Genomic DNA, 20,959 nt, shown 5'->3' with positions numbered 1-20,959 from the left:
CCTCTAACATCTCAGCATACCTCAGAAGTGACATTTCTCCAGAATAAAGCTCACAGAAGAAAAGGCTGTACTACAGAACAGAAACCAGTACCAGTTTAAATCTATTACGGGCTAATCTAAATTGAGAAAAAAATCCTAAATTATCTTCTTTTATATAAAATTACAAGCAGGACTATTTGATAATTACAGCATCGACTGATAAAACACCAGACTGAATGCATGGCAGATTCTGCTGCAAATGTGCAGCGCTCTTTTTGTGTTTCTACTCTGTGTTTCTACTCTTTGTGTTTCTACTCTTTGTGTTCCCACTCGTGTGCATCCTTACCTGGTGGGATCTTGCAGACTGTTGCTGGGTGCCAGCCGTAGCGCTGGTTGCAGTTGGGAGACTGGACGAAAATGGCACTGTCACTAAGGCACTCAGCAAACACCTCGCCACCAATGTAGTACAGCCTCACTCCTCTTCCTGAGAAACACGAGCACAGTTTGGGGTCAGGTCAGAACGTCCATCTGCAACACCTGGAAGGTGAGTGGGGAGAGGCACAGCCAACCTGCGCAGCTGACAGAGCTCAGAAGGCAGCTGAACCATGAATGATGGCAATGAAAACCAGCTCAGAGCTGTGCTCCAGCCCCACTGGGCTGTGCAGCGTCACCACCTCCCAGCCTGCTTTCTCCAAACAGCAATGGCCCTGATACCTCTATACGAATGTACTGTTGAGTGCTGGTCAACATACGGCTTTCAACCTTTTCTAAATCACCACAGCTGCTCATTTATTTACTTCATTACTGATTTGGAATTAAATTATCCAGTGTTTCCAAATAGCTGCCTTTTCCTTGAGACTGTATTTGTATACAAGGACAAGCACACCCTTCCTATGAGAGTTCACACACATTACTGAAATCTCAGTCAATAAACTCAGGAATTTGTATTTGCTGTGCTCTTACACTGCTATTTGAAAATCCTGCTTTCATTCTTCCATGCTGCACAAGCAGCCTGCTGAATTTAAGGACTGATTTCTGAATCCTGGCTCACGTTTGCTGTGTGAGTGTTGTGAGTGCTGTTTGCTTTTTATTTATTTTCCAGCGCTACAAATCAGTTTGTAAGTAAGGAAAGATCCTCCTGTAAGAACCTTTACTGTCCAGAAAAAGATTTATAGAGGAATGGAGTTGGGACAAAGAGTAGGTTCATTTCTGATGGTATCAGGAGAAAACACTGCCAAGCATAAACGATTTTGCTTTTTACTAAAAGTACATAGATCTGGGGTATTCTATTCAGCACCAGCTTAACTAAAAACAAAATTGAGTCTTACCTTGTAGTATCAAGCAAGAAAAGAGAAAACTGAGATGAAAACCGAGTTTCCATTTATAAGAGAAGAGTCAGTTAGAAAACAAAATTGTTCATGAAGGAAAACGAATACACAAGATGACCTCTAACATCCACCCAAATGAAGTTCTGAAGACTGCGTGCAGAAATTTAAGCTCCATCTCTGTTAAATGCAGTTACTGCAGTGTTTCTCAGTGCCTTTTTAATTGTATTTTTATAAAAGAATACAATTAGTGTTTCTTTATGGAGGATTAACCCGAATCACCATGGATACTGCAATCCCACAGTGTCCTAAAATGGACAGAGCTGGATGCCATTAGGTAACTAAAACCTGCAGGCAGATCCCCGCCTTCTGCCTCGAAAAACACCGAGGAAAATAAGGAGACAGAAGTTACCGATGTGCCGTCTTGTGAGCTCCACTGCTGCATTTCTGTTCACATTAGAGAGCAGACCAAGGCAGAAGCGTTCCGAATTCGACGGGTCGGTGAAACCATCCACGGTCATGGAGGGCTGGGAGGCGTGGAACGTCTCCCCCACGCGCTGGTTGAGTTCATAGTAGGATATGGAGCACCAGAACGCCGGCTCGCAGTAGGTAACGGGCTGCAGATCTGCACACAAATAAAAAGCAACATGAGTCACAGGCCCTCCGAGAAGGGGGGGATGAGGAAAGCACTGTTCTGAAATATTGTTCTGCTTCATTCCTTGGGCTCGCTGGAACCACCAAGCTTTAATTACTTGACAGATTTTAATGGAGTGCAGCTAGAAGGTTACATCACCCCTGAAGCTTTTGGCACGTGGAACAATCGAAATAGTCCAAGATGTAAGTCATGGAGTAAATGGGGCGGCACTCCACTATCCTGGAGAAAATCCTAAAAGTGAAGTTAGTTTTTCTATGAAGCATGGGACCACTTCTAGGTAGGCAGTGCCCTAAAAACAGAAAAGAAAAGGAGAGGAAAAGAAGAAAGAAAAACTTAGAAAGGCCAGACCACAAACCTGCCTGCAGTGCCACTGCTCCCCAGAATGCGAACACTGTGCCCTTACAGCAAAGCAGCCAGCAAGCCCCACTTCTCTTCTGACTGCTAGCATCTCTGCAGCTCTTTGCAATAGAGTCAAACTGTATATAACTGCCTTCAAAATAATAAAAAAAATATTTCTTCCAGTCCAACTGATTTCACATTTTGAAAAGAAAAACCATTTCCCCGGCAGGTGATAACGTTTCTTTTACTGGAGACTGACAGACTGTTTCCTTCTGTTTCTTTTACTGGAGACTGTTCTTTTACAGACTGAAGCAGACTCGGGAAGACAAGTGAAAGGGGGGGCATTCAGATGGCTCTGGGTGATTTAGCTGCTCCCCCTGACACTAAGGACAGCTATGCTTGTGATTTCAGCAGAGGAAGGCCCAAGCCAAATATTCTCGGAAATGCTGCACTAGATGGTGTCCAGTCCTACTGTAAGTCATGGATCTACTGAGCAGGAACTGTGGAAAGCAGCAAGCTAACTGATAAGTGCTGTATTTCCCAAATTCAATGCAAGAAACAAAAGCAAGAGAAGATTTCTTTCCATCTAGCACAGTTTGCATGGAGCAAAACCCCAGCCATTCTTGCAGCTTCTCCATCTGCTGCTCTGTAAAGGCTGTGGTGAAGCTGGGGCTGAAGAGATGGGCTCCATCCCAGCCTGCTCTCACCCAGGAGTGGCTGTGGAGGTTTGAGAGCCATTTCTCATCTGCTACTGCTTTTCTCTGTAAACCTCAGCCACAAGAGGTGATGGATTCCTCACTGAAGGACATACAGAAATTTTATTTCCAGCTCATTTGCATCTTGAGAGACACAAACCAACAAACTGTCTTAAAGAAAAGCTTGTCTCTGAACAAATGTAACTGAGGTTTACTGGTGCTGCTTTCTCCTGTGATTTGCTTTGGCATAAGCTGCTACAGAATTTTGTTACAACTGTCCCGAGTACTCAATTCTGGGGTTTACTGTTTGGGAAAAAAGTAACAGAATGCAGTTCTGCTAAAACCAAAGAATCTCGAGGGGACAGATGGTGGTCAAAATCATGATGCATTACAAGCAAGTAAATCCTACCTGAATCATTTCCATACATTTCCAAACCTGACTTCCTACAGCTTTGCTTTCCCAGGTGTCTGCTGAGCACTGCCATGCTGCCCATACCCATACTGCACTGTCTCCGTAAGACCACAGTACCACCTGTCCAGATGCAGAACTAAAAGCTTGCCAGGTGCTGTGCACACTCTAGGACATGCTCTAAGAATCCCAGCTGAGGTTAGTGTGTTTGCTAAATGCTGTTCATCAGAAGTTACTGACTTACGTTATCTAACTGCACTAATTGCAGTCACTCCTAACTCCCACAGAAGCAACAAGATAAATAAGCGTGCTCACTTCCTTTCCCTCTGTGCTGTCTTTTCACTGCTTAGAGAAATAGTGTTTCAACACGGAGTCACAGAGGCTTACGTTACTGATGGATCTGCCCACAGGGCATGTGCTTATTTCACTTACTGCTTTTGCGTCAAGTCTTTTGCAGAGCAAGCACTGACAATGGATTTCCTGTGCACCAAGGGACTGCCTTGCTCCCAAATAAAATGCGTGCAACCTCAGGCCTGGCCCTCAGCCAGCATAAACTCCCTGACTTCATTCCGAGTGTCCACACAGTGCTGGCAGCTCTGCTTTCGCTGGGGCTTTCTGTGTTCTTTCCAGTTCCAATTTCAGCCATACAGAAGAGATCGCTACAACTTCCAGTTACATCTTCATTTGACAACTGAAAGTCCAAATCAAAACCAGAATGCTTGCAAAGCCAATGCACAAGCTGAAAGGAGACAAAAAATCCCCAGATGTTACCATGCAACACCTTATTTTGTCTGTGGATGAAAAGATGAACTGAAAGTCCTCAGGTTCCATCAATTACAGCTTGATATCAAAATACACACAACTGCAGCTCAAACCAACCTTGCTCCTATTGTTCTAGCCAGCTTGCCTCACGCTAGTTTATGGTCTTTGTAATTCTCTGGAATAAGGCCATGGGACAAAGTCCAAAGTTCAGCTGACACAAAGTAAACTGTCTTAAAAGCTTCAGGCAGTTCTGTTGAAATAAACCGTCAGTTTTAATACTGGGACATTATTTCCTTAGCAGTAAAACTTCAAAAATACATGTTATATTCTTTAAATTTTACGTTTCATTTTCTTAGCAAACACAGGGAGAAATCCCCCTTAAACTTTTGCAGATGAAAGTGCAGCCCTCAACACTGCAGTGTCCTGCTCATCCACAGAACTACACAGCACAGCAAATGCAACACCACTGCAGGCCACCAACCAGTTTCTGTCTGACTGGGAGGAGAATCTGCAAAGCTGAGGGAAAGCTCAGCTCCCCCAGCTCATGCAGTCCCTCTCTGGCTTGCAGGGCTAAAGGAGTGAAGGGCTGCTGCTGTGAGCAGCTCCTTATCTCAGACATGCTGCCTACAAGGCACAGATGATGACAGATTCTTCATTCGACGGCTGCTGGGAGTTACTCAGTACATTCCATTTTATTTATTGTTTTGCAGCTTTCTCACCACACAAATTGATTATAAAACTATAAAAAGAGACAAAAGGTTCCCGGATTTGAGGGACCTTTTGCCTAAGAGCAGCGAGCGTTTGGTTTGCAAAACTCAAAGATATCTTTTAATGCTGCTAAGCTCAATGCTCCTCTGATGTCTGCTCCCTAGACTACAAAGAGATTCGTCGTGGTTAACCAGCCTCACCTGCTCCTATTTAGTTCTTTGTCACCAGACTGCACATTAGGAGTCCTGCAGGCCCATCAGCTGAGCAGCATGTGTTAGGAACACTGTTCTGGTTAGAAAGGATATGTGCTGGGGCCTCTTTCCTAGAAACCACTTTTCTCCTTATGTAAGGCAGATGCCACAGTCAGCTGCCAGGTTGGTTTTGTTACATGTAATTGGCCTTTTATTTTTAGGTTGACAAAAAATGCTAGAAATTCACATCAGCTCTTCAGCAGCACACTTGAGCATAACAGATTCAGATAGGGAGGAAAAAGAAAAAGGAAGAGTTAGCTATGTATTCTTCTCTGAGGCTTTAACAGTTAAAATGAGTAAAAGTTTAGTGGCATTGTGGCAATATATTCCATGCTTTCAAATAAATAAATAAATAGAGAAGAGAGAAAAGAAATCCCCTTCAACAGCCCCAAGACATCCACAAGTCAGCCAATGACTGACAAATTTTGGAGCAGAGTCAAAGTACCCTCTGCCAGGATTAAAAGCATATGTAAACTTTATGGCTACGGTTATTCAAGAGCAATCTCAAGTGGCCTGTGTCTGCTGGCTTAATGAACATGCGGAGAAGTGATCCTGCAGCTAGCCAGAGCTATGAGTGTGTTTTATGAGAGACTGTTGAGAGCAATTTCAAATACAGTGAGAGCTCACACTGATGAAGATCAGACCTTCCATGCCTGTAGGTATGAAAATGAAGAGCAGAAACTTTGGGAAATAACAGAGGTTCAGGGACAGCCACAGGACACCTCTAGCAGGATCTCAAAGGCAAAGGTCCTGTTCAACAGCTTTCCAGTTCTCCACAAGAGAAGCAGAAAGGAAGGATCCCCAGGCTCCTGGAAGCATACGGCCCACAAAACGTCTGATTCTCAAAGAGGTCTGTGATATCTGTACCTCTCCATATGCTGGTGCTCTTGCCCTCTCTCCGTTTATTTGAGCTCTCCAATCACACACCAACCAGCCTCCTCCATTTGCTCAGTTATTAGCAGAAAGAAGCACCAACAGCGCTCAAAACCTAATCAGATGCACACAACCTCAAGAAATAACATCATCATTATAAGGTCATGCTCTCGGCTGTAATTACACACAATTCTCAAGATCACATGCTTACCCAGATTATTGTGTGCCGGAGACATAGGATTTGGTGATAAGTTTGGAGAACCTGAAAAGCAAGACATTGTAATTATTAGTATGGCATCTGCACAAAGAAAAACACTTGCACAAAATCTTCTGTGCTGCCCAGGCTTGTTGAGAGGGAAATCCCACTTCTTAGCAAAGCCTCATTTTGTGACATTAGCAACTTCTCTGATGTTGATTACCACTTAAATGAGCTTCCAAATGCTATTGCTTACTATATCAACTTGCTTCATCTGCAATACTGTTGGGAATCTTCACAGAGTTTAATTCACTTAAACTCTACACATTAATTTTCATAACTGTGCACACAGTTGCCTGTTTTACTTTCACATGCAGTTGTCAAAACTCCAGGTACCATCACGACAGCCACACTCAAGCCCAGTTAGTTGGGCATTCACTGGACACTGCTGCTCACTCTCAACAGTGGAAAACCTACCACTCTGTACATCAGTGAATCTTTCTGGTGCTGGGACAATGGAGTACCGCATCAACCTACGCAGCTCTGACCAAATCATTGTGGCAATTTTACCCCCTTGTTCCAATTCTGCCCACAGATTTTGTGCGTGTATTTCAGATATCTGCACTTTGATGTCCAGAGCAAGTTCCAGTTTCTGGATGCCACGTGGATGCAAGCAGGTGGTACAGCCCATCCATCCTTCCCTCTCACACTGACTTCAGCTGGTTTCTTCAAAATTTGTTTTTCTGTAACGAATGAACTCCACGACATCTGAAGAAAGGGATCTAGCATTCAAACACGAACTGAGAGTATTTATAGCATCTTCCAGGCCAATCCACTTTCCCAAAAAACCATACATACATTCCGAATGTCAACCGCATTACCAGTGATTATATGCACTGAAATGCATTGTGTCAACAGGCTTATGTTTGATGTAGACAAACAAACCCACACTCCTTTCTGCCATCTGTACAACTGTGGTGCAAGTCTGCAAATCAATCATCTCTCTTTTGGAATCCCACGTATGCTCTGTGGCTGAAGACATACCGAAAAGCCAGGATAACTGCATGCACTGAGAAAGTTCTGCATGTCTCTTTTTATGCAAGTGCCATGCATTTGCACATCCCCCTTGTAAGGGATCAGAAAGGCATCAGCCTTTCTAACCAAAGACACATTTTTGCTCCTCAGGCAAGAGTTGTAGGAGTTAAGAGTCTGAACTCTGAAGAGTTCTTACTCGCAAGCAGAGACACAGCTCAGTCCAACAGGATGCCTTACACAGTTACCTGCAAAACGGTGTTTAATTTTAACATGCTGATAAAGGTCACCATGCATGCTAAGGCTGCTCAGTCTAAATCTGCTTTCACGCTACTTGTTTTCTTGGCAATGAGTCACAACCTCGCCTTCACTGGGATGCATCCATTCAATAATAAGCCCATTTAAAAATAAATCTGCTAGTGGTCCTTTGAAATACAGTTAACTGGACATTTCAGTATGTACAGCAGACAGATAAGCAATCAGAAAAATGCCTCTTTAGAAGGTGCCAACTACTTGCACCATATTCCTGTGCATACAGATGCACGAACACAGTACAATGCAAGCTATTATTAGGTGTGTCTCTGCTGTTTCAGGCTCCTGCTTAGCAGTATCTAACAATGGATGTTAGGGAGAACAGGAACATGCTGTACCTTTCAGCAGCTCTAAAACACACTGTCCTGTGCTTTATATGAGATGTCAGGCTACACTTGCACTCCTACAGGGATAAAATAACTCTCACCACCATCTGATTTTCAGAGCTCCAATGAAAGGCTTTAGAAGTTTAGATATGACCCAGAAAGCTGTAAATGGCAAAAAAGAATTACCTGCATCCATGCTGGGGTTCATCTGGTGGTCACTAGTTTCTCCATCCTCACTCAAATAGCCTGGAGGAGGTGTCTCTAGAATCATAAAATGATCAAAGTCATTGCAACTGGATGAAAAGTCTGAAACGTTTACTTTGCTATTCACAACAAGCTTTTTTTTTGTTTAATTATTTTTCTTCCTCAGACTGTTAAGAGTAAGAGTAGAGCATACTTGTGAATAACAGAGGAGGGAAAAAACAAAATCAGGATTTTCAGTTCCATAAAACTTTAAGCCACGTAGACAGTTTTCTGTCCAGAGATTGTTCCTTTCCTGGTGTGCAGCTGCACAGTTTGCCTATAGAAATAAGGCGTAAATTGCTTGTAAAAAAGATGCATAAATAGAAAAGCTCAATTCCATCAGATATTTACACTTTTACTCAAATTAAAATGGCTGAACATCAGTCAAATCAAAGGGAACGTTCAGCTTTAGATACCACGATAAATTGAGTATGCACTACTGAAGGGAAAAGGTAAGCTTGAAGAAAACAAAACTTAAACAGCACTGCTACTGTTCTACATTTACAGCTGTCACCTGCTTTTGTACGCTTCCCATTCCTTTGCTTCATAGCAATGACAGAAATAAAGACTTGCCACTCATTCAGCACACGCAGACTGTGCAGTGTGACCCCTCTTCCTCTGCTCACTAGATGGAGAGATACCATACCTGGGATGTAGTTGCTCTGCGGCTCAATGCCTGCTGGGAAGTTAGTGTTCTCTGGGATAGAGTGACTGTAATCATCCAGCGGTGGGAACTCAGCTGGGATCTCTGTGTGCCGAGGCACCAGCACTGGGGGTAACACTGCACGATGGAAAAGAGAGAGAACAGTATTAGCAGCTTTAAAATAAAATGGCTGAGACCCTAGAAAATGAAGAGTAACCAGTTTGGAGTACCAGCCTTACATACACACAACACCAAAGTCGCTAATTAAGGAACACAATTTGATACTTGCTTCTGAAATAACAGCAGCAGTTAAAGATGCTATTCTTAACGCATCTCAGCTGGGGATGGGATGTGTGCTTAACTGAACACACCTAGGCTGTCTGTCTCTTCTAAGGCAAAGAAACAAGCCTTCTCATTATTAAAAGAACATCACATGATTTGAAAATGGAGAAATTGCACCTAAAATGAAATGGCAAGGTAGGATTAGAGTAAACATTCAGCCTGGCTCTGCAGGTTTGCACCAACATGCAGCAGAACTATCGACAGTTCCAGATGAAAGTCTCTCTCAGAGGCAGGAGGAGCGCTCAGAACAGGAAGCTCAGATGTGTTGGAAGCTATTCCTAACTTCAACTTAACAGTAACACTTTATCCTTAATACCAACAAGACCAGAGTGAGGCAAGCATAGAACTCTGCTACAGTCCTCACTTGTATCTATACTGCGTGTGTGAGTTGGTTCTGGGCACACAGGGACACATTAGGAAGCTGGCAACAAGACAGCCTGCTCAACTTGTTTTTCATCGATTTTAAATGATATTTTCCCCCTGAGTGCAGATGCATAAATTATTCTGCTGCACGCAGTAATAGACTACCATCAATAATACATACGCTTTGGTTTTAAAACCCTACGCCTGCTGCTTTATTCAATTTTGAAATGCACTTATCTATCCCTCAGAAGGGACACGGGGGATCAGCAGTACCCGGGGTCTCCACTCGTTGGTAATGATAGGGATTCACGCAGACTTCGTCCTTCTTCATGTTGAAGGCGTACTCGCACATCTCCATAGCCCGCAGCTCATGGTGGCTATGCAGGTCCGGCCACCGCCACAGCCGGCAGTAGATGACATGGGGCAGCCCCTTGCGGTGGGACACCTGCAGCCGGCCATCCAGCGACCTGCAGGAGGAGCGAGAGGGGAGAGTTACGTCGGCTGGCAATGAAACCCATCACTGACCTCATCCCGCCAAGGAAGCCAATGTGAACGCTGCAGGCTCAGCGCGTGGCTGCTCCACCCGGCTCTACGTTGTGGCACAATCCCCAGAGCCACCCGAACCCACTGAGACACTGCTGCACGATCCTCGCTGTCACGTGAAGCACACCTCTGAAAAATGCAAAAATGCTGTTCTATGTAACAGTCTAGCTTCAGATTCGTTAGTTTTCTGAAAAGACCTTAATTTGGAGGCACGAAGGAAGCTACCCCAGGTTAGAACACATTAATTTAAAGATAGTGTTTGTGTGTCCTAATACACAGACCATCTGCAGAGCTCTCACCAACTTACGCTGTGCATAACTAAGTCTTACAATACGTGCTGACAAAGCCAGACTTTTACCATACACAGAGACATGAATTTCCATCTCCACTCCCTGAAGTCCAGCCCCCTGCTTCTCTTGCTTTTCTTTATGACCGATATGAAACACTCCCGGGTTTTGGTGAAACACAGTGCTTCTTTTTTATTTTTGGTCAAGGAGAAAGAAAATTCAAATTTCATTTGGAATTATTTCCCTTGGTTCTTTGTGTTGGCAGCCAATCCAGAAAAACCAACCCAGCCCAACCCAAACCACACAAACAATTATTCAAGCAGTGGTTGTGCTGGTCTTGGCTGCCCTGGGAGACTTCCCAAAAACAGAGCTTGGTTACACGCACACCTCTTGTAAACACTGCTGCAACAGAAAGGAAGGAGAAACAGCACAGACCCCAGCTGCACCTGATGTGGGGAGCAGGGAAACACATTGCAAAGCTGTTCATGGGAGGTATACAGAACAGCTATGCCATCACTGAGGGAATTGCTGGTACAGAGCACAAAACTCTAAAATCTGCAATTACATCACAGCTCCAATATATGCACAACATCCACAGCTCTTATTTATTGCACACATGTACTTCTTCATATTGTCTGTGTGTCACACACAGGTCTTCTTCACGTGCAAAGCCAGAGCTCTGCTGGGTCCCACCCTTCAGACGGCTCTGAGCCCACCATCGGCTCTATTTCCCAGGTGTGCTCTCATGCCAAGCTACTTCTGAGCTCAGCAAAGAAGAAAGCAGGTTTTCCAGGTGCACATCTCATAAGGAACTGGTGGGGAAGGTGGGAAAACTGGACTGGTTTCATGGATGACACAACGTCACTGTGTGTGCAGCCCTGCAGCCTGAACTGCTACCAGCAGTTACCTAAGCCAAAAGCAGCCTGAAAGCACAGCGCAGCTCCCAAGTGTTGCTATCACAGCTTTCCATAAGGAAAAAGAGATGGACTTTATGATCTTATCTGAAAAGACCTTTAAAATGACAGAGCCATATGCTTCGTTTTCAATCACAATAAGCTCCCCGTCTCCCCTCTCCCCTCAATAAGGAGATACAGTAAAAGAAATGACATTCCCCCAAAGCCCCGGAGGCCAATGACATTTTTATGATTGTGAAATCCCTCCTTAGGCTCTCTGCTGAAGGATGTGGGACAAAACAGTGCTTGTCTGCATTCACTGGGAAGAACACAGCCCAGTGTTAGGGTGGTTTATTTCCTCCTGCTGTCCTGCCTCAGCCCTCCAGGTGCATTTTCCCCATATGATGCTGGGGCTGAGCTGGGACAGGTTAACACTGTGCTCAGCATTTGATTGCTTCAACATTTCTCAAGCCCAGAGCTCTCAGAGGTGACCCACGCACACATCTGCCTCTTCCATCTTCATGCAGAACAGCCAGATAACAAAAGGCTCTGTAGTGCACACAACCTTCAGCTCTCCTCAGCCGTGGACTGATGCACAACCTGGCCCTGAGGGCTGACTGGAGTGTTTCCCAACACCACCTGAGAGCTGCACACCCAGGCCTCGTTAAAACTTACAGAATTGAAGAGCCAAAGCTTCCATGAGGCTAGGGATATATTCCTTTCTCCGACCTTTCTTTTAACCAGCCTGTGTTGAGCAGATCCCTATGTACAGTTGATTTTATTATGCCATGCTACCTAACAGGATTTCTTCTCAAAATACCAAAGCTTCTCTGCTCAACAATTCATTGCTGGCTGGATCTCCAAAAGCAGCCCCACTTCTTTTGGGACACTGTCTCTTCCTTCCCAGTCAGCTGCAGCTGAATACATCAGCTGTCCCCATGCTGCACTACAGGATTAAATAGCTAAGGCTGTGAAAAGCTTTTATTTTCAGTGTCAGTGTTCAGACCTGAGTGGGTGATCCAGCCTCTCACCACGTTCCCAACCAGCACATTTCCTGAGCCTGCAGGATAGAGGGAGAAAGTAGTGCAATCCACGGCCTGTAATCATTGCTGCCCGCCAGTGTGGGAGCATGTAGGCTATGAGACCCTGCAAGGAAATGCAGAAACAACGCCAGAACATAGCCAGGCTGTCGAGGTGATCCCAGTTCACAATGATTTATAACAAAACTGAATTCAGAAACAATTCACACAAAGCCCTGACGTGAGCAGGTCTCCCTCCAGCACCAGGGGTGTCAGCAATGAAGGCTGGGTCTGCGCACCCACAGCCACGCTCAGGTGTGCTTGGTGAGAGTTGGCCTAACACGGAAGGCTGTAGCATGGCGTGTTCAAACACAAGGAGCAGGCAGTGGGGAGGTTACCCCACAGTAACAAGCAACAGTGATAAATACCACGTGAGGAAAGTGCCAAGACTCCAGGAGTGCAATCAGGGAATTTCGCTGCTTGCACAACAGCCTGAGGCCCAGCCAGAACAGCACTGCAGTACCACGAGAAGCCAACAGAAACCCCTTGGGCTGAACACTTTAGGACTGATCCATCCCTATCTGCTGCACCAAGCCACTTGCTAGGGAAGTCAAACACCCCAAACTGGGTGCTCCAAAGCCACTGCAGCTCAGAGAACAACGGCCAGCAGCGGCTCCTGATAGCAAAACCAGAGGAGGGAAGGAAAAGAATGACAAAAACACTGAAGCTTTTTCTTTTTTTTAAACAGTCCACTGTAACTGTTTGAAAAGGGGTGAGGAATAAATAGGAAAGCATTACACTGCAGAACAGGAATTTGATTTCTAGGCCTGATTATGTTTTCTCTTTTTTTAGACCATGATTGAATTTGTGAGATCCTGAATCAGAAAAGGAAAACAATCACTACCACCACCACCACCACCACTTACTTTCCTCACTGGACATTTTGCAGCTATCTTTCCTGGGTAATGAACCTCTTCCCTGTACTCATTCTCCTTTAAAAGTGAAGCTCAAATCAGTGGAAGGCAGTAGTACAAATCAAGCAAAGTGATACGAGCCATAAGATACTGGAGGGATTTCTGTCAAGATTGGAAATTTCCAAATGCACTTCAACAGAGATTCAGTCCCCTGTCTCCCCTTCCCTTGCCATTCACATATATACACAGTGCTGTTTGCTAAAGCCATCAGTTCTATATCACCATCATTAATCTTCCAAGAGAGCAAAACGCCTCCGTGCTCACATATCACCAGCATGTGCAAAACGGGGTTAAGGAAAGAGAAAAACAACCAGGAATAAAAAGTTTCAGTTACGCATTTCCATGGGGTTCTTATTAAAAACCACAAGCAGAAGCTGGTTTTTAAAGCCATGACAAATAAGCCAGCAGTACGCTCTAAAAGGCACCAGGAATTATGGCCACAGGCTGTGAGTTTCTCTCAAGCACAAAACATGATAAGTAGTTCCTTACTGGTCCTGCATCTGGTCTACACCAGGAAAGCAAGCATTTATTCTTGTAGCAGAATCTGGCTTTTGTGCATACAGCACTGAAATATCCACAGGGCTTCGCTGAAAACTTGGATAAAATCTCAGCTTTCCCTGAATACTGGCCAAATGAAAAACACTGAATAAAAAAAATGACCCATGCAGCACATTCGTAATTCAAAAGCTGATCCCTTGCCATCTCTTTCCCCTCAATTTGCTCAGCATCACTGACTTTTCCAACTTCTGGAGCAGTTTTAACAATACTTTCATTCACGCTCTAGAAACAGAAGTTACCTGTGTCCAACTGAGCCTTGCAATGCACCTTACCACACCACCACAGAAGAAACTAATCATTAATACTTAGCACTTACATTTGTGGAAACTGAGAAGAATTAGCAAACACCCAGCTAGCCTGCAGCACATCTCTATGGAAAGGATCCATTTCTCTCTGGTCTCTCTCACCTTACTCTTACTAAGAGTGCTTACTCTTCCCTCCCTTGGACTTGGAAGGAAACACATCTCCTCTACACCTGCAGATCCATCTCTAGTGAGACAGATGCTCCTGACCCTCACAGCAGTGGAGCAGAAGGCACAAAGGATGAAGCGATGCACAGAGCAGAGAGACCACGCCAAGGCTTTAGGTGAGCACTGCAGGTGTACTTACGGGCAGGCACAGGACCAGAGGCAGCGAGCAGCACAGCTCCATGCATCTGCTGCCCATCAGGTCTTGAGCAGAGACCGCCACAGCCTACAGCATCAGGTGGAGAGTTTACAGGTAGGCAGTAAATCCCAATTCTTCTGATGCTGCATAATTCTTCTACTCTACTCTCATCCGCTCTGGGCTTGCAAAGCAGCTGACAGTACAGAAATGACCAGCGCTCCCATGTGTGCTTCCTATGCCTATTTACAGCTCTCCGTCTGTCCCAGGGCTTTGCAGATTTCCCCTTCCCCCCACCTGAAAGCTGAAGAAATGCAGCACAGAGAGTTGATGTCAGGATCAGATTATGACAGCATGAGTCATTTATTAAGATTCCAGTAATGCTAAGCTCTTTAGCAGGTGCCTTGAGACCGTATTTTGCAGAGTCTAATTTCAGATTCAGACATAAGTACGTTTTATTGGTTTACCATAAACTGTCTGCCCATTGTTGCTCCCTCAGAGCCTCCTGCTGCTGGTCCTGCACTGCTCAGCTCTCCCCTCTGAGCTCGGCCACTTCTGCTCTCTGATGGCACACAGATAAAAGCTCTGTTTCATTTACATTTCTTCAAAGATACATCTTGTTTTGTCATGAAATATCACGATCCGACTATTTCTTCCTTTGTGCTTCTTATTAACCTCTCATTGATGCCTCTTTTGCTTACTCCACTTATTGGCTGCTGGCTGTCAAACCCAGTTCCCTTTCTTCTACTTAAGCCATTCTGTAATTACACGCCCCTGCATCTTTCATCTCCTCTTTGTTCTGACCATCAGCGGTTCAGAAAATGGCTCACTCGCTGACCCAACGCTTGGCACTCACTGCGAGAGTCAAATGGGACAAGTTTTACTTTGCTAAGAATGTAATAATTCACCAATAATAATTATTGCCAACAGACAGTGGTAGAGAATAAGAGCTGCAAGCAGCACCTGCAGCTTACCAGCGTTTCTGAAAGTTTCACATCCAAGCCCCTCACCACTGTATTCTCCCATGGAGCAAATGTGACTTTCGCATAACAGTTTTTACAAGCCCTCTAAATTTAAATCTTTTTCTTTTTTTTTTTTTCTTAGCATCCCTGGTTCTTTTATTTATTTCAGCAAAACCTGCCCAAATCTGTGTCAGACTCACCAAAATTTATTTGTGCTTGAGCCTGGAGGGGCCTGGGGGTGGAAGAAGCATGCACATGGGAAGCTCGGCCTCTCCAAAGGAGCGTGCCTTTTTGGAAACTCATTTATCACACAAGCTTGTCATTGCTTCCCAGAATCCTGTGTCTGACTCCAATCCTGAAATCCAAAAAGCAACACGCTCCTGCCCAGCCCAAGCAGCAGCTTCCTTTCTGTGAGGAGATTCCAGGCATTCTCATGGCACTGTGTATTTGTATGTTCAGAGGAGTTTCGTAACGTGAAAATGGATGGAAATGCCAAAGAGATTCAGATTATCCTCCATAAGAGAGGGCACATTAAAAAAGTAACTCAAGAGAGACAGAATAGCTGGCTGGAAAGGTTCTGCCATCAATCTAGCAATCAAAAAAGCTGCTGTAAAACTCAGTTACTGCGTTAACTTTCATGGCAACTCTACTGATTTACATTTAACATTTAGCTTTAAAATACGTCTGCTTGATGCTCTAAGGAAAAAAAATCTTCATAGCTTCACTGAAGCCAGGAGAGCTTTGCAAATTACCATCAGCTGTGGATCCAGCCCAACTCAAACCAGAGGAAAAGAACCACGGGACGGATGTGCTTCTTGACTGCTGAAAGCAAAAAGAAGTGAAGGCACTGCACAGCGCTCTGATAGAAGCCTCACACTGAGAACTGCTGCCCCACATATACTGGCTGCTAACAAAAGCAAGAATGATTATCGTCAGGAGTGCTGAGAAATGACAGTTTTAAGAGCTTGGACTCTCCCTCACAACATATGCAATCGCCAGTGTCATCCACAGGAACTTCATATAAATACCAGGAGTCGGAACTGACTTCTCAGATAAATGTTTGTGCATTCTATCAAGTTGGGTCAAAGCCAGCATTTCTTATGGAAACATTTTTGGTGGTCTTGGGCAAAGAACATGTTTACTTTATAGCAGATATAGCTAAAAATGTTGCGTGACAGCCTCCAATTATCTTGTTTGGAATAGTTTGAGGCTACTTGAGGTTCGCTGCTGTTATTTTCTTTATTATATAGTGAAAACGTTGCTGCTTTTCCTGTAATTTAAACAGCTGCTATTTCAAGATGTGACATCTGTTGGTACCTCCCCCACACGGATAACAGGATCCAGGGCGAAGTTGTCCAGAGTTCCCATCTCCCATTCTCAAAAGCATCTCAGGTGCTTTTCACACAGATTGATAGCCCTTCTGGATCACATGGGCCCTTAAAGCCTCCCATTAATCCTCCTGGCTCTCCGCTATATTGCTTTCTGAGCTGCTTTAACAACAACTTGGCCCTGTAATTATTTGCACAACCAGTACTAATTAACAGCACACCACAAATAAGGGCCCCGGTCCCACAAACGCTCATGCTTCCGCCCCAGCCCCTCCGTGGGGCTATCCTTTGGGATCTGCTGCAAAGCAGAGCTACACACAGGCTCTGCGGTGAGGACCTGGTCTTCATTAAACCCCAGCAACTTGAAAAGAAATGCAGATTTTAAAAGACAACGAAAACAACCTTCAGTCTGGGTTACTCCGTCTGCAGCCTCCGCTGTGCTCCCCAGCGATTAGCCACCTCTCTTCTCCAATCTTTCCCAGCCTCCGACCCGCGCTGGCATCCTGCGAGCTGCTAATGAATCAGTTGCAGATGAATCACTTCCCATGTGCAGACGGCGCGTTTCATCACAGAGCAGATTCTCACAGACTTTCCTCTTTGCTCACACAAACCCAGTGACAAAGAGCTGCCTCCGCTATACCCAAACAAGCCTTGAAGTTTCCACGAGATGCTGAGGGAAGGTGTGCGCCATGTGAGAGGTGAAAAGGGTAGTGGAAGAGGCTGTGTTAATTTTACAACTCTGACTTCCTTAATTATGACTCACGGCAACGCAGGAGAAATCCAGCTTAAAAAGCAGACTGAAGGAGTGTGATGTCTTAGGGGAACGCTGCAGATTTAAGATGGGACGCCTCATTAAAAGCCCACAAAAGTTAACATTTTACAGTCTCTTGTGTCAGTAATTACTACTGAAATCAGAGGCTTGTGACTCCGCAAAAGTCCAGACATATGTGGGGGGAACAGCTTTGTGAACTTCTCCCTCTCATAATCAGGTTTTACAGCACAGCTGAGGAGGGCAGGGACAAGAGAAGGGGGGGCTCCGGGCTCTGGGGCTGTTAGTTTTATTTTGTGGGATGTTTCGGTACAATAAGAGAAGAGGGTTATTGTGTCAGAGAGACGGAAAACGCTTCAGCCGAAATGTTTATTTTTTCCCACCAAAAGCACTTAACAGCAAAAAGAGGAAGCTGTGGATGTGGCCTACCTGAGAGCTTCCTTTCTTCTAGTAAATCTGCACATCAGTGACAGGGTTTGCTCAGGCTGCCACTGGCAGCTCAACAGCACAGCATTTGTGCGATGCAGCAAGAGAACATCACTACCCGGCCACCTGTGGCCCACATCACCATCCTGCCCATGGAAACCCAGTTCTGTGTCCCCACATTACAGGTTATTTTTAATAAATAAATAAACACAATAATAATCCTCAAACTTAGCATTTCTTCAATGCTGCAAGGCACCAGAATTCCTCTGCTCACCCAAGCCTGACTTGCACACAGTGCTGCTCCCTCTAGCCAGGACGCACCATTTTCCCCACAAGACATCTGCTTCACTCTCTCTATCAGAAGCAAAGCAGTGTAAGCACAGATGTTTTCCCTCCATCCCTCATCCTGCCAGAAGCTGCACCAGCCCTGCATGGCGATATGGCTGGGAACAGGGATGTATAATTTCAGTGCTTAGCTCTGACTAATGCAGGATGTGTGGGAGCGCAGCAGAGGAGCATGAATAACAGCTCGGCAGAGCACGTCCCTGTATCGTGCTACGTCAGTCTTATCATCCAAACAGGATCTCAGCATGTGCGTGCACAGTACCTTTCCTGTAAAGGTTTAGTTGTTACTATTCCTTGCATGGAAATCCAGCTGGTATGACACAAAAAGGAGCAGGAAAAAGCAAGCAGCCAGAACAGCCGCACTGAATGTAAACAAATACCTTATTTTTATGTAAATGTCAGTAGTAATAAAAACTTGAGGCAAGTGATTAAAGAACAGTCCAGGAAAAAAAAACAACAACCAACACAAAAACAAGTCCTCATTCAACCACCACAGCAGACAGAGTGGTTCCTAAATGAGATGTTTTCCAGAAGTTTTCCATGAGGTGTCCATCGTGAACTGCTGAAAATACCAGTTGCATCAAAACTCACCTTTAGGCAACAGAGAGACATTTCAAGCAGCTTTCCTGTTGTCATCCACCTCCCCTCTCTCTCCAAAATAGAAAGAATATTTAATATTCACGCCCTGGGAACCTCAACTGAATACATACTTAAGTGTGAAGCTTAGAACAGAAACAGCCCTAGAGCTTGCCAAGGAGAGGGAACAAGGAGGGAAGTAGACTCGCAGGTAAATATTAGTTTGTACTTGAAAAAGCCAGAGTACATTTTGAAGCTGCTTTTGATTTTTGTGCCAACTCTGTCAGACGCAGGCAGGGCTTGGCCGTGCAGGGAATGAGTGCCTGGGGCACAGCAGCTGGCTCACAGGGATGGTGACATTATCAGCCAAACTACGGAAACCCTTCAGAAGCAGCCACCCAAGCATTGGCTGGGCTGCTGCACCCACTTCCTACACTTGTAGAGGGAGCAAAGGGAAGCTGTTGCCCCCTCCGCTCCCGCTCTGGACACCTTCCCTTTGAGCTCTCTTCCCTGCCTCACCTCCCCTAACACCAACCTCTGTGGGTGCTGAGCAATAATGCCAAAGTCTGGAAGCTTCTTTAACTACTGGAGAAATCACTCCTGGCCTCTGCTGTGACCCAAAGGAGAATCCACAAAACACAGCATTTTCAGTTCCTGAAGTGTTTTCAAAATTACATGGGTACACAGATGAGATCCATCTCTGCGTAGCCAAGAGAAGAGTTAACATCCACTCACTGCTCAGCAGCTCACACCAACACACACTGCTTCCATGGTCAGTGCAAAGTCCACTCTGCGCTCCAAATCCAAGCTTGAGAGAAGCTGGAGAAGTAAGCCATAGTAATTGCTCAGGGGGAAATGCACACAGCAGACCAGCAACACCACCCCACCTCTCTGACACAACACAACGAGGCACGTAGAACAGTGGGCAATTACGGATGGTCTTCTTTTTATGTCTCCTCTGCAGCAGCATGGTGCACTTGCTGGGTCCCTGGATCAGAGGTGAGTCACAGAGGACCTTCCACCAGTGAATCATACACACATTTTTAAGCACCCTGCAGGTTTTGTTGGGTAGGAGATGTCTCACGACCTACACCATCCCTAAATACTTCCAGGGCTGCCCAAGGCGGGGGTGTGTGAGGGCACGCAAACCAGCAGCGATCCTCTGCAGCCACCTGAATGGTGCAAAGAGGGACACTGACACAGATCTAACAGCACAGCTCACTGCTGTAGCAAGAAGTGACTGTGGACACAAGCTACACAAAGATAGGGAAACAATGGAATAAGTCACAAATATTTGATTTCACAAGTTAAGACGGTTTTCTTTCCCTGCCCTTGTGACTAAGCCTTTGGTCCACACACCCACTCCATCCTCAAAAAACAGCTCCGTGAAACAAATGTGATTGCTCTAAAATACACACAGACAATGACTGGGCACACCTCCTCCTCACGGCACTCCGTCTATTTACCAAGAGTCTGCACTGACTGTCTGCCTGGGATGCACCAGGATCCAGCTCCCCCTCCCACCAAGGTGTTAAACACTGGTCAGCCCAGCTCCTCTTCATTTGCCTTATCCCATTCCCAAACCTCCATCTCTGCAAACAGAATCGCTCATTCAGACCTTTCCGGGATCATTCCTAGGTCATAAAATCATAGAATGGCTGTGCTGGAAGGGCCCTTAGAGCACACCCAGCCCAGCTCCTGCTGTGGGCTGGCTGCCTCCCACCAGATCAGACTGCCCAGGGCCCATCCAGCCCAGCTCTGCACACCTCCAGGGATGGGGCACCCACAGCTGCCTGGGCAGTCCATGCCAGCACCTCCCCGCCCTCTGAATTTACACCTAGCATCTAATCTAAATCTCTAAAATAAATAAATACATGAAGATCTACCTTTTCTTTTCCCTCTCTGTGATTCGTACAACCTGCCTTCTGGTGAATGCTATCTAGTCTCTTTTTTCCTCCCTGGCACAAAAGTTACGTATCTTGTTCCTTCAACCCATAAAAAAAAACAGCCAAAAAAAAATATGGTTGTTCTGAACCATCAAATCACACTCTTCTCAACCTGTTTGATATCTCATACAAGGTATTTCGAACAGCCTACAGCCCTGTCCTCAAGGCACTCCAGCACTCCTTATGTCCCACAGCTGAGTGCTCACCGCAGCTCCCTCCCCAGCCAAGCTGTGTGCCCATACTGGATCCCCACCACACGCTTCCCCTTTGCTTCTCC

General features: G+C 45.4%; 1 protein-coding gene across 1 annotated transcript in view; it reads right to left on the bottom strand.

Moving 5' to 3' along the window:
* The window catches only part of SMAD3 (SMAD family member 3), a 64,567-nt gene that overhangs the window by 9,106 nt on the left and 34,502 nt on the right, over positions 1–20,959 (bottom strand). The window contains exons 2-7 of the mRNA XM_042875949.1: positions 9,727–9,920; positions 8,752–8,886; positions 8,049–8,123; positions 6,208–6,258; positions 1,717–1,929; positions 326–463 (exon numbers count right to left, since the gene is read on the bottom strand). Coding sequence (XP_042731883.1) covers positions 326–463; positions 1,717–1,929; positions 6,208–6,258; positions 8,049–8,123; positions 8,752–8,886; positions 9,727–9,920 — 806 coding nt within the window. The remainder of the gene's footprint in view (positions 1–325; positions 464–1,716; positions 1,930–6,207; positions 6,259–8,048; positions 8,124–8,751; positions 8,887–9,726; positions 9,921–20,959) is intronic.

The sequence above is a fragment of the Lagopus leucura genome, unplaced genomic scaffold (genome assembly GCF_019238085.1).
Source record: "Lagopus leucura isolate 7727_CA_CO unplaced genomic scaffold, USGS_WTPT01 Super-Scaffold_100015, whole genome shotgun sequence".
Classification (NCBI taxonomy): Eukaryota; Metazoa; Chordata; class Aves; order Galliformes; family Phasianidae; genus Lagopus; species Lagopus leucura.
Note: the sequence above shows the minus strand (reverse complement) of the source record. Positions and strands in the feature narration are given on the sequence as shown.